The sequence below is a fragment of the Pholcus phalangioides genome, unplaced genomic scaffold, assembly GCF_987345545.1.
Source record: "Pholcus phalangioides strain wild (caught in Gottingen) unplaced genomic scaffold, Ppha-v1.0 ptg000039l_1, whole genome shotgun sequence".
Classification (NCBI taxonomy): domain Eukaryota; kingdom Metazoa; phylum Arthropoda; class Arachnida; order Araneae; family Pholcidae; genus Pholcus; species Pholcus phalangioides.
In genome coordinates this window covers 22,050,169-22,067,029 of record NW_028301625.1, presented here as the reverse complement: position 1 = coordinate 22,067,029, position 16,861 = coordinate 22,050,169, and the positions used below count along the sequence as shown (strand labels likewise).

The 16,861-nt window shown below is 33.8% G+C and overlaps 1 protein-coding gene and 1 non-coding gene across 5 annotated transcripts in view; both read left to right on the top strand.

The window, feature by feature from the left end:
• The window catches only part of raskol (Ras GTPase-activating protein raskol), a 258,900-nt gene that overhangs the window by 106,709 nt on the left and 135,330 nt on the right, over positions 1 to 16,861 (top strand). Inside the window, exon 1 of one of the 4 annotated variants that reach the window (XM_089253811.1) lies at positions 1,777 to 1,855. The exons of the other annotated variants lie outside the window; for them this stretch is intronic. Within the exon in view, the coding sequence (XP_089109937.1) occupies positions 1,792 to 1,855 (64 nt within the window). The 5' untranslated portion in view covers positions 1,777 to 1,791. Of the gene's footprint in view, positions 1 to 1,776; positions 1,856 to 16,861 lie in introns of those variants that run through there. 4 annotated transcript variants of the gene reach the window in all.
• Positions 8,101 to 8,182, top strand: TRNAS-UGA (transfer RNA serine (anticodon UGA)). The gene has a single exon. It is a non-coding gene; the product is annotated as a tRNA-Ser (tRNA).

The window sequence follows — 16,861 nt, the reverse complement described above, 5'->3', positions numbered from 1 at the left end:
AGCATTAACGAGCAATGGTTAATGCTAAAGGAAATAGAGATAAGAGCGAGAGAGAAAAATTTTTTTTTGATGATTCTCTCTTTCTATCTTCCTCAAAGCCGGAAGGACATCGTAGTTGATGATGGCGGTAGTGAAAAGTATTCCGGACGCATTTGGGCAACAATTGTGTGGTCATCCATCCCCACTTTTTTTTCTTTTAACACATTTGTTTATACACAATGGCTGTCAGAGTTGTTTTTACTGAAAAATCCGAATTTGTACATCATTATTTTAATTATCAGTAATAATTAAGGCTGTTCTGATTAATCGATTAATTGTTAATGGCAGTTAAAAATTTTAGTTGAGTTAATCGACTCGACCAATCCGATTAAAATTCGATTAAAAGTTTTATTAAAAGTCCATAACTTATTTTGATTTATTTGACGAAACCGATTAGATGTTTTAAAATTATATTAGGTATAACATTTCAGAAAAGTGACCATATTTGAAAATATTTGAATCAATATTTTGATAAAAAGTTGTTCACATGTGGGAATAGAAGTTGAAAACTGGTGATGATTTCAGTTTTAAATTAGTTTTGATGGAAGTTTTAGAAGACACAAGACCAAAAGTTGTTGTCTTCCCTGTGTGTACAGTAGTTTCCATATTCGGGAAACATCATCCCCCCCAGCTCTCCCATTTAGACCACCAGTCCATTCGGGGGGAAAAAAAAGTCCATTTGGGAGCAGTTTCTAGGGAAAAAAGTAACATTGTGAAAATTGAAAGTAGTTTCGAAATCAGTGACTAATCTGAAATAATTGATTTTGATAATATAAAAACAAGATCCGAGTGAAGAAATTCCACGATATGCCAAAACTGTTCTTCATTACTTCAATCATGCAACCTTAATCGATAAGTCAATATGTGTTTACATATAGTGAGTAGGAGAGTGAAAGTAATAATATATATTTTTGTAGCATCGAAAGAAGAAAGTTACCTAATAAGTTTGTTATAAAGTAATAAGAAATAGCATTTAAAAAAGAAATACTTCTGATTAAAATTCGATTTATCAGTGATTAATCGATTAAACAATTTTTGTTTAACCAGTTAACAATTTTAATCAATTTCCAGCCCTAATAACAATCAAATATTTCCGAATTGTAATAAAAAACGATCCGTTATATTTTTAAAAGTTCAATACTGTACAGATTTTTAGAAGAAATAATGTATTTTCATCTTGAAAACTGCATTTATTTTTTGAAAGATCGCGCGCTGCAATTGTTCAGCTTCCCCCTGATGTTGGCGTGTGTTGGCGGTATCCTCACATGTTTTCCGCTCCAAAAAAGAGATCGCTTTAGATTTGTTTATTTGAAGAAGAATCCGCGTGCACTAGAGAAATCTAGATTGCATAGCGTAAAGAGAGAGGAAGATGATCGAGTTTAGTTTAGAATATAACGCGCGTGCATATCATCAACCCGAAGATCCTTGGCGAGCAATATGATCGAATGACGTTACAGCGTTATACCATAATCTGATATAGAGCAGCTGTTGAATGTAATACTTGAAATTAATCAGTTTGGTGATCTTCAATCACTCTGTGAAACTTGGATATTATTATACTACAATGTTCTCGGTTATCGGAAATTAATCTTAATTTTATATTGTCGATTTTCACTTTTTGTGGAAAAAAAATGATGTGGAAAAGTTTCGTCTTTTCGTCTTGTTTACTTGCAACGGCGTCTCAAGAACTGTGTCAAGACTAAATTTAGGAATTCAAAGTCGTCTAAGAACACTTTAAAAAAATATATAAACATGTCTTTGCCTCGGTCTCTGTCAAGAATTCTTTGCAGTGATTCTCGAAGGCGTAGGATTCAAGGTGAGCGAATCCTTTCGATTGTCTTTACTTCTATTGTGCACATTTTTTGAGACAGATGCATATACTGTGTTGATATATTTTAACAGCATCTCCTTTCTCAGCCAGTTGTGCAAAATACCTCATATTTATATCATGCTAAGGAACGAGCATGTTAAGCACAGGTTTTGATCCACTGCTGGCATTTTTAGTGAAAGCGTATGAAATTTATTACTCATGTTACGTATAAAATAAAATACTACAAAGATGAAAATGTAGTTTTGCGGGAGATAAATATAGAATGCCTTGTTTTTAAGAGAAGTCTATTCATGTGATACTTGAATTTCTGAATTGGTTCCAAACTTTTTCTAAAAAAAAACGTGTGGTAAAATATTTCAAAAAACAAAACACTTTTAAATGTAGTTCGTAATGGTTACCCACAGACAACTAGAAAAATATATTCTGTATCTAAACAACTTTAGTAAATATTTTATGAATAAAATTTTCTTGAATGAAAAAAAGTTTGAATCCATCAAGGGCAGTATTTTTTATATCTATTTTTCTTTTTAACAACTAAAATTTTCAATTTGTTGTTGTGGAAGATATCCTGTACAGATAGGCGTAAACTTGTATTGGGCCCATGGACCCGAGCCCTTCCAAAGAATCCTAAATAGACCTATATCAATAGAAATACTGTATTTGAGCCCCTACTGATATTTCCAAAAGCTTTAGGCCTATGCCTTTACAAAATTATTTTATTGAATTATTCAGTGTCGAATAAACTGGTATAGTTTGTTAAAGATGTATATAATTTTTTTTAATACCTTGATATTACTTCCACATGAAACAAACTCGACGATGAAAAACTTGAAAACGTTTATCTGTTCATCTCAATATTCGATTACTGAAAAGATATGCGGATATCGAAGCCAGCATTCTGAACATCTTTTTCGATGGGGAATATTCTCACATCAATTCACAGCGTCGTTGAATGAGAATGAAATATTTTCAGAATGCGTTCGGATTCTTTTCCCATGCCAATATCTTATTTTCAGCACGACTTTCCTGTCTTGTACGAGATAAGACGAACTGGTTCCTCCACAGAGAAAACACCTTTTTTAATAAATACGCTATCATGCGTTCATTTCGAATCAAATCATGTTAAGATTAATAAATTTCTGCCATTCAATGGTGATTCAATTTCCTCAAATTTGTTTCTTTTCATCTATTGTTTGTTTTTTTTTCAGTTTTCTCCCTCCATAGATTATACATGTTAACCGTAAAAACCAGCAAATACTCATGTTCTAAGGGCTGAACGATAACGGGTTTACGTTCGACAAAAAAAAGTGATGATACATTCATTCCTTTGAGGAAACGGAAGCTTGATATCATGTGAGTCTTTTGGGCAAAGAAACACCTTTTTTTTTGCTTAATCCCAAAACTTCTCCGACGTAACACAATATTTTCTAGATATAAGAGAAAACATCCCCTTTTTTCTGCTCTTTCTGTGGAGTTGGAAGCTGTATGGTCATTTGGGACAGATATTTTTTTCCGGTAACCGATCGTAATACATAATCAATACAGAGAAACGCGATAATTACTCAAGATATCTCTGTTGGTGGAGAAAAAAACATCGTTGGAAGAAGATAGTTATTTCGATGTCAAGATTCTGCTATACGTATTCCTTTTGGGAAATTAATTTTTTACAAGAAATGGAAAACATAGAAATGCGATATAAAAAATTTTATGTTAACTAGAGATTTTCAAATGAACCACATCATTTTTTTTGAAATTATTTTTGTGTAGAAATTCGTACTTATATTTTCATAAGTTTTATGAATAATTTACGTACATTGTGCCTTTTTGAAGGTACTGCTGTGCCTACGCGTGTATCAAGGAACAGTAAGAGCAACCTGAAACCTCGATAGCACTTATCGTAGTGGATTTTCATCATCCGCTGCAACATGTCTTCGAGTTGACAGGAGAAAAAAAAGGAAAAACTAAATACACATGACCTTTTGGTGGTTTTACTATTATTATTATCCTTTCTATCCACTGTCTTTTCTTACTAGATATGATAAAAGATTCATCCAGTTAATCTTGCGTTGCTGGGAGCTTGAGAGCCTAGAATACTTTAGTTGTAGATGTATATATACGTAATAGAAAGAGCAAAAAAAAGTCATTCTGGAAACGAAATGATCGATTGACAAGATTAAGAAAACTCAACTCTTCTCAATTTTTCTTCTTTGACTTATCTTTTTTTATCTTTCTCAGAAGAAAATTAATTGCCTAGACTTGATGCAGCTGCGTGTATATTCGAGATGGAAAATTATAAATCGCTCAACGAAAGCTGTTTTCACTCTATGATGAGCTTTAGTAAGGGCGTTCGCAAAATATACATCGAAAATGTAGAAAATAATTATTGATACCAGATCCAAGAACATCTTCGTTCATTTGCTATCGCTTGTCCTACTACATTAAACTTTTTTTTTTCCTTTTTTCACTTTTGAATGACTATCAAACATTAAAAAAAAATCCTGACAGCCTATGTATATTGGTATGCAATTCTTATATGAATTTTGGTTTGAGATTTTTATTATGTATTTTCAAAAGTAAAACTTTCTGCCGTAATTTCCTTCCTATATAATCAATGGATTTTCGTACGCTAAAAAAAAAACCATCTGAATTTTTTAGTGCTGATTTTTCTGTGGTCCGCTGAATATTATCTGCAGGGTTTTTTTCTGAGACGTCGGAATGAAAATAAATGCTTTGGAAAATATTACACAAAAATTAATTATTTTATTAACAATATATCGACGCCCCAGTTCAGAAAGGTAACAACTCAGAAAATTGCATTTTTGAGTTATGCACGCCATGAGAACGGTGGAAAATGACTATAAATTCTGTATTTGCAAAACAGCAACAACTTCCAACTCTGTTTATATGCTCTCTTACTTTAATTAAACCTGAGTTGATTCCCATTCAGTTCCATGCAAAGTGAATCTAAATTGCAGATATCTCAAACAGGGTCACAACTAGGAGGGAGCAAGCGGGTCTGGTGCCCCGGGCGATGGACCATAGGGGCGCCGAATCCATCCTTTAACTGCTTCTTCTACATGCAAGAGGCGCCGAAATTCCAGCTTTTCCCGGGTGGCAAAGTATCTAGTTGCGGCCCTGATCTCAAAGCATAGAATTTTTAATTGTTGCCTTTTTGATCTGAACCGTCGATATGAAGTATCAGTGCCGTAGCCAGAAATTTATTTCGGGGGGGGGGGAGGGAGAAAGACCATTATTTCGAGAAAATAATAGAACAATGGATTTAACCATGTAATTCCATAAAATTCCATCATTTTCAAACATTTCGGATGGACCAGATTCCCTGGTTCCCCCTTTCACTACGGCCTTGTAAAGTATAGATGATAGTGGAAGAATCGATATTCTTGGCCAACAACTCCTCCTATTTCTTAAGATTTCACTATCGGTGAATGAAATATGTACATGCGGATAATACACATAATATAATGGTAAATTAAATAATTAAAACAATTTTGATCGAAACATTTTGCTGCGGTGTTTTCAGTGGGCATTGCATGGTTTTCTATGCGCCTATTGAATCGCTTCATACAAATACAAATGCCAGGTCACAACAGTCAAAATGCCCAACGAGGTGGCCGAGAAAAAAGATGCCCATAACAATTATGGATTTCATGGATTTCTAAAATAACAGTAACCCAATTAAAAATGCAATTATAAAAACTAAAAACTATATATGCATGATAAAATATTGTACATGCCCATTGTCCGAATGAAAGCTCGGCAAAGGCCTTTACTAAATGCGCCACCATTGTCTTTGTTTCTTGACTTGGCAATAGCCACTAAAGCGTATTAAGCTTCATCAAGGAAGGAAAATTGAAAATAAATTGTAGCCAAGTTGAACGTCGCCAATTTTTTTTTTTTTTTTTTTAATTTTACGACTACAACTGACAATTCTTCTATCTCAAAGCGGTCAGACAAAAAGAATAATAATAATGCTAAAAGTCACTGCTACCAAAATACAACGGTTACTAAAAACCTCTCTTTTGATTGGTCGAGACCAATTAGTTGAATCATTGCTAACGTCATTGGAATAGTGTTTCGAAAGAATAGACGTTGCGAGAAAAAGGATGAGACAAAGAGTGACTAAAAAGAAAGTATTGTGGGAGGGAGAACGAGCACATGATAACAAATTTTTTTGGATGATGAAGCTGAAGAAGCGGCCGGCAAAAGTGAATTAAGGAAGCTGCTATTTTTGGTCAACAGTAAAAATCTAAGAAAGTAGAGATATTTTGTGTTGAAAATCGTTTCTTGTCTGTTGTTTGGCTTCCATCGTCGGAAAACTTTCATTTCCGAAGAGTAGTTCTTCGTGCGTGATGGGTTGTTGAACCTTCTGTTTCCAATTTGATTTCTTCTCCTGATTACCACCTATAAACAAACACAAAGCCAAGCACAAAAGATTTCAAGCAGATATAGATTTATATGAAAATGAAAACCCCAAGAGAGCCGTACAAAACGTACGAAATAAAATAGCTTACTCATTTGATGGAAAAGTAAAGAAGGAAATTGTTTAGTTACAAAGCAATAACAAGGATTATTGTAGATTATATTCCATAGCTAATATGAAGAATGAGCTCTTTTACTAAGCCTGTTCAGGTGTAACAAGTGGCAGCAGTCCTATTGGCCAATTTCGTAAATTAACCCTTTCAGGCCCGAGCATTCATATTTTTGGAATTTTCAAGGTGTTTTTGCATTTTTGAACTCGAAAAATCATTAAAAACATAAATGTCAGCAAATCTTTGTTTATTATAAATTTTCAATTTTTTTTTTTTTTTTTTTTTTTTTTTGTGAAGAGATAATTCACTTCATTCAAATTCTTTCAACTAGGATGATTGCAAGGGACATTCATATTCACATGCAATTTTTTCCAGAATTTTATTGCTAAATTTTATTTAATAAATCACACTTTTCCCGGAGGTACTTTATCTTGGAAGTCATCTTAAACACCCCCCTGAAAGTTCAATTTTAAGTGCTGCCCTCTGATGAAAGCCCCAAGGTTCATATTCCCCATATTTCTAACTCAAAACTTACGCAATCCTTTAAGCCAGTTCCCGAGGTTAAAAAAAATTATACAGTGAGAAAAAAAGCAACCCCCACAGTTGTGTATGAAGGATCTGAAAGGGTTATGGGCCTTTAACCAGCCAGCCTGCTCCCCTTATCCAGGAAGCAGCGTGCTCCATCAGCTCACGATAATCTGGATTTTTTCTTGCACAGAAATTTTTTAACATGAAATTCTTAAAATGACGTATAGATGGCGTACGCATATATATTATGATTTTTTTTTTTTTTTTTTAATATTATTTCTCTATTTTCTAACGGGTTTGCTTGTACTATGGGCGATGGTTATACGTTGTTGAGTGGTGGTGCCTGCTCCGATCACTCTTTTGTTGGTGATTGCTGGTTCGAACCCAATTCTTTGTTTATATCAGGGCCGAAACTAGATACTTTGTCCTCCGGGGCAAACCGGCATTTTGGCGCCCTTTGCCATGTGGAAGAAGCAGTTGAAGGGTGAATTCGGCGCCCCTTCTGGTCCAGCACGCGGTCACCAGACCCACCTACCCCCCCCCCTCCCTCCCTCAAAGTTGGGGCCCTGGTTAGTATCATACCTTTTCCCCCGGATTGTACATACAAGTATAATGAAACGTGTACGAAAAGGAACGTCACAAGAGACTGAAATAATATTTCATTTTAGACAGGTTTCCATTTTATAAACATGCACACACACATAAAAGCTTGAATTAATGCAAATACAAAGGCCACAACAGACAAAATGTCCAACGGGTTGGCTGAAAGATACTTATAAAAAATATGGATGTCGAATAAGGAAGGGACTATTTCTTGATTCCGTCGAAGGTTTCCGTCTCATAAACTGTCCGTCTTAGAAGTGAAACCTCAGCTTACGAAGTTTTGGCTAATGAACGTGATTCCGAAACGAATTATCTTCGTCAGCCGAGGTATCACTGTATTTGCAACGTATAAGTACCATCTATCTTTCACAAAAGACAACTGAAAAAAAAGGGGGAAATTTGTTTACTCACCCGTTTTTAGAGCATCATTTTTAAGACTATTCCCGTAGCCCAAGGGTTGAAAAACACGTGAGTAGAAGTCTGGCCGCTTTCACCCCCTTCAGGAAAAATTAAATAGACTGCGTCTAGACTAGTAACTATCGCAACTGTGCAGTCGTGGCCGAGCGGTTAAGGCGATGGACTTGAAATCCATTGGGGTTTCCCCGCGCAGGTTCGAATCCTGCCGACTGCGGCGCAACACTTTTTTTCCAGCGTTGAACAAGCATGGCCGCAACTAGATGCTTGGTCAGCTGGGGATACAACCAGTATGAGGTAATGGGAAGTTCGCATTTCAGCGTCCCCATGTAAAGTTGAAGGATGAAATGCTCCCCGTAGTCCATCACTTGGGGCACCAGTTCCTCCTGCCAGTGCCGTCTTAACGGATGGGCCCATCCGGGCACGGCCCGGGCACGGCCGACTAGACATTCAAGGCCAGATAACTCCTCCGCGTGACGTCACATATTCCGTCTTTCCCCTTAGCTAAGGCTCTTCTAATAGGAAGGTTTTTCAAGGAGCTCTTTCTTAGGCGATACAAAAAATAAATATCCCTCGTTTCAATTTGAGAAACTCCGTTTAGTTTGGATGAAAATGCCCACATATATATCCAATTTTTTTTTAACACTTTATCAAGAAACTATCATATTTTTCCGTTAAAAAAATGTTTTTTTTAAATAAAGTAAGATTTATTAAGGAATGACATCATTTTTGATCCGCAAATATGTTTCTGAGCGAAATTAATACGAAAATTATCTACTATGATTACTCGTAAATTTATAACACATTTTAATCAAAATTATCTCTATAGTATTTATTCATGAAGAACAATATGCTGTTAAAGAAAATAAAAACTATTTCGATATATATAAAATTTAATTACTTGATTTTTGAGATTTTTCATCCTAATATCAGAAACTGGCCAACCGAATTTTATTAACACAATTATTCTTGACCTTGGAAACTAAATTTAGTCCCATTTTATTAATATATTTCAAAATATGTTCATCATCACTCAATTTAAAAAAAAAGCTGCAAAAAACATTCCATGAAAGAAACTGCGGAAAAAAAACTAACACTTTAAAACATCAAACTGTTTTTATTTCTTTACATTGAAGAATATATTACACAAAATTTTATTCCAACAATAAATTTTGATGCAAAATAGTGAATGAAATTGGCAAAGTCCACATTTCATTCAGTATATAAACTTCCATTTGCAAATTGGGTTTCTCACTATCATTAGATAATTACTATTTACATATGTGAATACTTAGATACATAAATTCTACATATAGAGATATATAAAATTCTTAATTATAGTTAAATATACATATATTTACATGTACACATTTACGTTGTAGATTGATTCCAATAAAGTTTTTTTCACCTACAATCTTTCTTTTCCCAATTGTAAGCTTTCTTACATGCTCGTTAATAAAAACCTTAATTAGATATTACATAAAAATAAAAATTTACCTATATACATTTACAAATAAAAACACATGCACATATTTACTTTGTAGATGAAGTAATTCAGATCAAGTTTCTTTTCCATCTACAATTTTTCTTTCCCAACTTGTGAGCTTGTTCATATGATCATCAATATTTGTTAATAAAAATTAAAAATTTACATGCATACATATTTACGAATAAAAACTAACTAAATTCTAAATTATCATCAATTAAACATCTTATATTTAATGACATGATTTAATTTTACATATAAACATTTATTACAATGTGCACATGTGGTTATAATTTAATTTTACATAGACACATTTACATTGTAGATGCAGTTCAGATCACGCCTCTTTATGTTGACAATTTTTCTTTTTCAAATTGTAGCTTCCAAATATGTTCAATATTTGTTCATATAAAAATTATAATTAGATATTTACTATATACATATTTACAGATACACATTTGCAGATAAAAACTAACTAAATTCTAAGTTATCATTAACTGTACACATATTTACATATATGCACATGTATATTGTAGAGCAAGTGCATATTACGTTGTAGATGAGGAAATTAAGATCACGTTTCTTTTTGTTTGCAATTTTTTTTTCCAAATTGTAGCTTGTACATATGTTCATCAATATTCGTTAATATAAAAATTATAATTAGGTATTCACATATATATATATATATATATACACATTTGCAGATAAAAACTAACTAAATTCTAAATTATCAGTAACTATATGCATATCTACATATGCACATTAACGCTGTAGAGCAAGTACACATTAGGTTGTAGATGGGGAAATTAAGATCAGGTTAATTTTGGTCTACAATCTTTCTTTTCCAAATTGTAGCTTGTACATATGTTCATCAATATTCATTATTATAAAAACTATAATTAGATATTTACATATATACATATTTACAGATACACATTTGCAGATAAAAACTAACTAAATTCTAAGTTATCATTAACTGTACACATATTAACATATGCACATGTATATTGTAGAGCAAGTGCATATTACGTTGTAGATGAGGAAATTAAGATCACGTTTCTTTTTGTCTACAATTTTTTTTTTCTAAATTGTAGCTTGCACACATGTTCATCAATATTCGTTAATATAAAAATTATAATTAGGTATTCACATATATATATATACATTTGCAGATAAAAACTTAACTAAATTCTAAATTATCATTAACTATATGCATATTTACATATGCACATTAACGCTGTAGAGCCAGTACACATTAGGTTGTAGATGGGGAAATTAAGATCAGGTTAATTTTCGTCTACAATCTTTCTTTTCCAAATTGTAGCTTGTACATATGTTCATCAATATTCATTAATATAAAAACTATAATTAGATATTTACATATATACATATTTACAGATACACATTTGCAGATAAAAACTAACTAAATTCTAAGTTATCATTAACTGTACACATATTTACATATGCACATGTATATTGTAGAGCAAGTGCATATTACGTTGTAGATGAGGAAATTAAGATCACGTTTCTTTTTGTCTACAATTTTTTTTTTCTAAATTGTAGCTTGCACACATGTTCATCAATATTCGTTAATATAAAAATTATAATTAGATATTTACATATTTGCAGATAAAAACTAACTAAATTCTAAGTTATCATTAACTGTACACATATTTATATATACTCATGTATATTGTAGAGCAAGTACATATTACGTTGTAGATGAGGAAATTAAGATCACGTTTCCTTTGTCTACAATTTTTTTTTTCCAAATTGTTTGCACACATGTTCATCAATAGTCGTTAATAGAAAAATTATAATTAGATATTTACATATATACACATTTGCAGATAAAAAATAACTAAATTCTAAATTATCATTAACTATGGTACATATATTTACAGATAAAAACATTGAAGCTAACTAAATTCTAAACTATAATTAAATATACACATATTTACTGATGCACACCAACATGATAGATAAAAAACCAAATTCTTGTAAATTTAAATTCATTTAGATCTAAAGTTTTGTCTGTGATCAAAATGTAATCATTAAGTGATCAAGTTTCATATATTTGTATTTTTCTTTTTTGACCTTTTGAGCAAGAAGATGCAGTTGCTTTTCCAGACTTTTTTGCCTTTAACTTATCAAATGTAGCATCATTGTTTTTATTTTTTGTATAGTTATTCAAACAAACATTGGCAAAGCTCTTGATGATTTTAGAAATCCCATCAAAGAAACAAAAATTGCATTCTGGGCAAGTTTCCCCCAAGTCAACAATCAGGCATTCTTTCAAATATAATTCAGTCAATTTGACTAAAACTGAATGCTGTTTTATGTCACATGAAAGAAATGCTTTCTCATATCGGGAAGATATAAGGGTTTCAAAAATTACATAACAAACAGAAAGAGAAAATACAATATCAGCAGAAGGAATTTTCATTCCTCCTCTATTTATCATGTCTAAGTAACCAGAGTGAATTTCTCTTTCCATGGCGGAAGGCAAAAGTGCCAAATTGAAATCAATACTCAAATCAAAAGAGCCTGAAAAAAATTCCTTGCATGAGTTGCAAGTTAATTTCAATTTGTGAACACAGTAACCAGCAATATATGTTATTATGTCTGATTCACAATTTGTCATATTTTTCATGTCCACTTCTTCAACAACCTGTGAAAAAGAAGAAACGTCAGTTTCATTCATTTTACAATCACTAGTGAATTCACCGAAGAATAATGTCAATGACGTTTCTCCATATTTGTGGGAATGCAATTTCAACATTGACTTCACACGAAGCTTTCTCTCAGATTCCAAGACCTGTTGAAGGGAAACATGGTAATTTGCACCTGACAACTGCCGATATTGGGAAAACCTGAATTCGAGTGCATCAGTGTGGAATTTTGTTGTCAGGACATACTTAGCACCATCTTTTAGCAATCGCTTGGATACATCTATGATTGTTGAAGTGGTGTGAATGAGTGCAAGAAAGGTTTCTTGAGAAAGGCAACCATGTCTGGCTTTCAATTTCATGTTTTGCCATTTTGTGGCCCATTCAGCAAAAGAGGAAAGAAACATGAAATTTTCAGCATCCTCAGCTGTTAGAGGAAAGGAGTTTTCATTTCTTGTATGGGCGCCTTTGTTTTGATGAGATACATTCAAAATATCCCACCATCGCTTCACATATTTCAAGAACTTTATGGTGTCATCTACTTGAAAAATTCCAGAATTAGGTTTTTCTGAAAGTCTTTGCAGAGCAGCACAATTTGATTCATGAAATATGTTCACTGCGGGAAGAACATTTTGTCGCTCCATGCTTGTCGGATACAATGACTTAACATTCAATTTGAATGCATATTTTATAGTGCATGATTTTTCCTCATTATAAATTTTTCTTAATAATCCAAAGCGAGGTTTAATTAGTTCTTTTTCTCCTGAAGGATCTGGACAAACAAATGTTTTGTCAGCATCTAATTGGTTTAGCCAATTGTTTCTTATGCATTTCAGTATATGCACTGCATCAAAAAGTAAGAAGAGGTCAGCTCCATTTATTGGGTTGGCAATAACTGTAGGTGGTATTTTGTTGACATATGTGGAGTTCTCAAGATTGGCCAATGCTGTAAACATCTTTCTATTTACACTGTTGTTATCTGAAACAAGGGCACAGACTTCAAAACCAGCTCTAAAAAGTAATTCCAGAGCTTGTTTAACAAGTAAACAAAGATCTTCTGCAGACATTTTACATACAGGCACAAGAGCTATAATCTCTTTGTAGGAGGAAAAAACTGATGGAGTTGGAGACTTTCTAATGCTGCTTCATACCTATTCGGTTCAGCATAGTTCACCTGGCTATTCCTCACAATTGAAAGTAAATTTTCTAATTGACTCCAAAAAGAAAGTTTTCCATCATTTAACAAATGGCAATAAAGTTTGTCATCCAATTTATTTTCCCCGACAAAAACCTGCACATTTAAAGTTGACGATACTTTTATACTTTTTTTTACTTTTGGTATGTCATTGAAACACATAAACAAAATGCAAACACATGACTCACTGGTTTTGAACACCAAAACATTGTCCGGCACTTGGATCTTGCTGGAGAATGTAGAATTGAAATCTTCAAAGTTCGCAATTTTATCATTACAAACGAATTTGCTGAGATTGGTTTCGTCAGCTTTTCTCAGTTTACTGTCTCTACTTTCTCTAGGTTGAGTAGTAGTGGTAGATAAATACGATGGGCAACCGGGAAAGATGGTCGGCACAGATCCCACTTTTAGTTTTGGTCGACGTCTTTTTAACTTCACCAGTTCACCATTAGAAACGAATTCATCGAAACGTACGATGCATTCTTCTGCGAAATGCCTTTCACATACTACACTACGGTGTGTTGGCAATAAGTCATTCCTAGGAATCTTCTTGATCCAAATCTCTTTCAATTTTTTTTCCTTCGGAAATTGGAACACGGAAAAGTATTCCGTAGTTCCGTCGTAATTGGAATGGCAAGAAGTTACAAAACAACGGTCAGGCATTTTTAAAAAACGAAGGAAAAAATCACGCTGAAACTATCTATTTAGTACTGCTATACATGGCGAATGTCTTCTTCCTTCCCACAAGCAGCTACCGGACACTGGGACGGGTAAAATGACGTCAGGTCACGTGACGCTCTGAGTTGGAGGGCCTTAATTGTTTAGTGGGCTATGGCCCGGGGGCCTCAAGAGTAAAGGGGCTTCACAAAAATGAGATTTGGTTGAAATTTTCTAGAATTTACCTGATAGGGCCTCAGAAAAACTACTTGGCCCGTGATGCTCTTAAGACGGCCCTGCCTCCTGCTACCCCCTAGTTGTGGACCTGGTCTTCTTCGACCACTTACTATAGCTCTTCATTACGACAGAGCAGCAGGCCTTGATCTGGTTGGGAAAGAGGGAGAAGATGTTGATCTCAACCAAAGATGTTTCGGCTGCCCTCCACGCTCAGAGGAGCACGCAAGAGGGAGGGGAGCCACAGGTCCCCATACCCTCCTAGAAATTAAATTAAATTTAAAAATTTAAATTAAAAATATTTTCGTAAAAAAATTAAACTATATTGAAGGGAAAAATGTGCCTTATATGCTCTGTTTTAATAGATACAATTTTTTTTTAAAGCTAGTAACTTAAAATTTCTCTGGAAGATTTAACCTATACCCCCTCCTCCCTCAAAGGTAGGTCCTGCGTAAGCCCTAGGGCCCCTCTTTTCTTAAAATAATTTTGCGCGCTACGGGGCTGTTTTTTTTGTTGCATTTGATAGGGCTTAGTTACTCGTTATCCAAATTACTCAGCTCTCTGTAGCTCTCTTCATTCGCAAGTTATTTCAGGTCGAAGCGATTTTTCCATGATACCTCTTTTCCCCCTCGACTGGGTTTGCTACCACATATTCCATGACGATTATTGAATTATTGGTGGGTTCGGAGTGTAATACTATCCTAAGCACGGATCCCAAGAGCCGAATAATATGGGGAAAGTTTATCTGTCCCGTAAAATACGGGACGATCAAATGAACTTGCACAATACGCCCTTCCCATGACATCATTCTGGATCCGCGCCTATACTGTCCCCTCACGTTGGGCAATGGATTTAGGGACACAATTAATGAACGACTTCGACCTATTAATAGGTTTTTGAGTAAAGATTGAGTACAACAGAAATTACATATTGTTTTTTATTATGCAGGATGAAAACATTTATGACACAGGACAGATTGTCCTGAGGACTGCATTTTATGCACTTATTTTTTTTTTTTGGGATTAATTGCCAATGTAATTAATTACCACTTCTTAATTATTCACAATTTTATGTATCCACGGAAAGGCCTGCGTGAAACCACATAAGATGCGTGATACAGGCATCAAAATTCAATTTTACACCTCCAAATTTTGTTGAGGAGTGAAACTACTCCTTCAAATTTTAGATAATTTTTTTAAATAGCGATATATTTCTCACTCATAAAAAAAATACCCTTAAAATGGTGCCGGGGAGCGAAATTATTCTTCAAAATTATATACAGTATTTTCGGATAATGCTACTGTGGCCCCATCGTCGTTATGGTTTCTGATTTCAGTTTTTAGTCGGAAAAATAGGTGGCGCTACAAGTGCTTGTGATAGCATACATCTAAATAATACAGACATCTAACTAACATAAATCTACTGTATGGCAGAGAATTTTGAACTTTTTCCTGCAGGATTGAATGGGAAAAATTGGTCCATGTGGGAAATTTTTTAACGTTTGTTGGAAATTTTGATAATTTATCATGTAAAAGAATAAGTTAAAATTTGCATTTTTTTTATATTTCGTGCAATGATTTTCTAAAGTTAAATACTTTTACCGATAGGTGGCAGCACATCAATTATCGATTTGTGGGGGAAATCTCAAAAGGGAAATTTTTGAGGGAATTTTGGAACGCCCATGTAGAAATTTCCCATTTTCGTGAAAAAAAGTTAGCCCAAATCGGTTCACGTTGGAATTATCTTGGTATTCGTGAGAAATTTTGAGAGTCCATCAAACAAAAGAATTTTTTTGAAAAAAATATATAAATGCAGTGCAATGATTTACTAATACCTACTATCTAGGCCAGCGGTTCTCCGCGGAAGGGCTCCATGTGCAACTCTCCAGGGGCTCCGCGACCACTCCAGGAAAATAAAAAAAGAGTAAATTAAAAAAATAATTACCATATTTTCTTTCGTATAATCCACGGATTATCTGTTAAAAAGGTGGTTAAACATTGAAAAATGCGGATTATCTATCGCTGCGGATAATCTGCAGAAAATGATGTTATCAGCCGCTAAAATATGACTCTCCTAGTTATGGATTTAATGGAAGCTCGTATTCAAGAAAACATAAAAGACGCCTGCCAATGTTGTGGTGCTTGTCTTTCAGTCATACCTGGTAGTTTGACTAAGTTGCAGAATTTATATTCAGGAATAAACAGGTCGTTTTTAAAAGAAAAGTTAGAGCCTATTGGGAAAAGCTGATGACTGAAGGAATCCATTACTATACAAAGGCGGAAATTTACGCCGAGCTTCTTTCATTTAATATATGTCATGAGATTTAATTCCGAATCATATGAGTCTGAATTTTAAGATTTTTGGTTAACTGTAAATTTTTTGTTTTGAGTGTAAGTAATGCTACTAATTGCTATGTAAATAAGTTTAATTAGCGTACCAATGGATTGAGTATTGAAACACAAGGTTTTTTTTTTTTAATCCTGCGGAGAGTATGCCGCCATGGAATATACATATATGTTGATTTTTTTTTCTTTCTTCAAATTTCGCATGAGGATTGTGCGCCACCCCTGATTATACGCAGGAAAATACGGTATAAATATTTTTAAATAATAAAAATAGATCAGTAAATTTGATGAATAATTGAAACAATCCTAC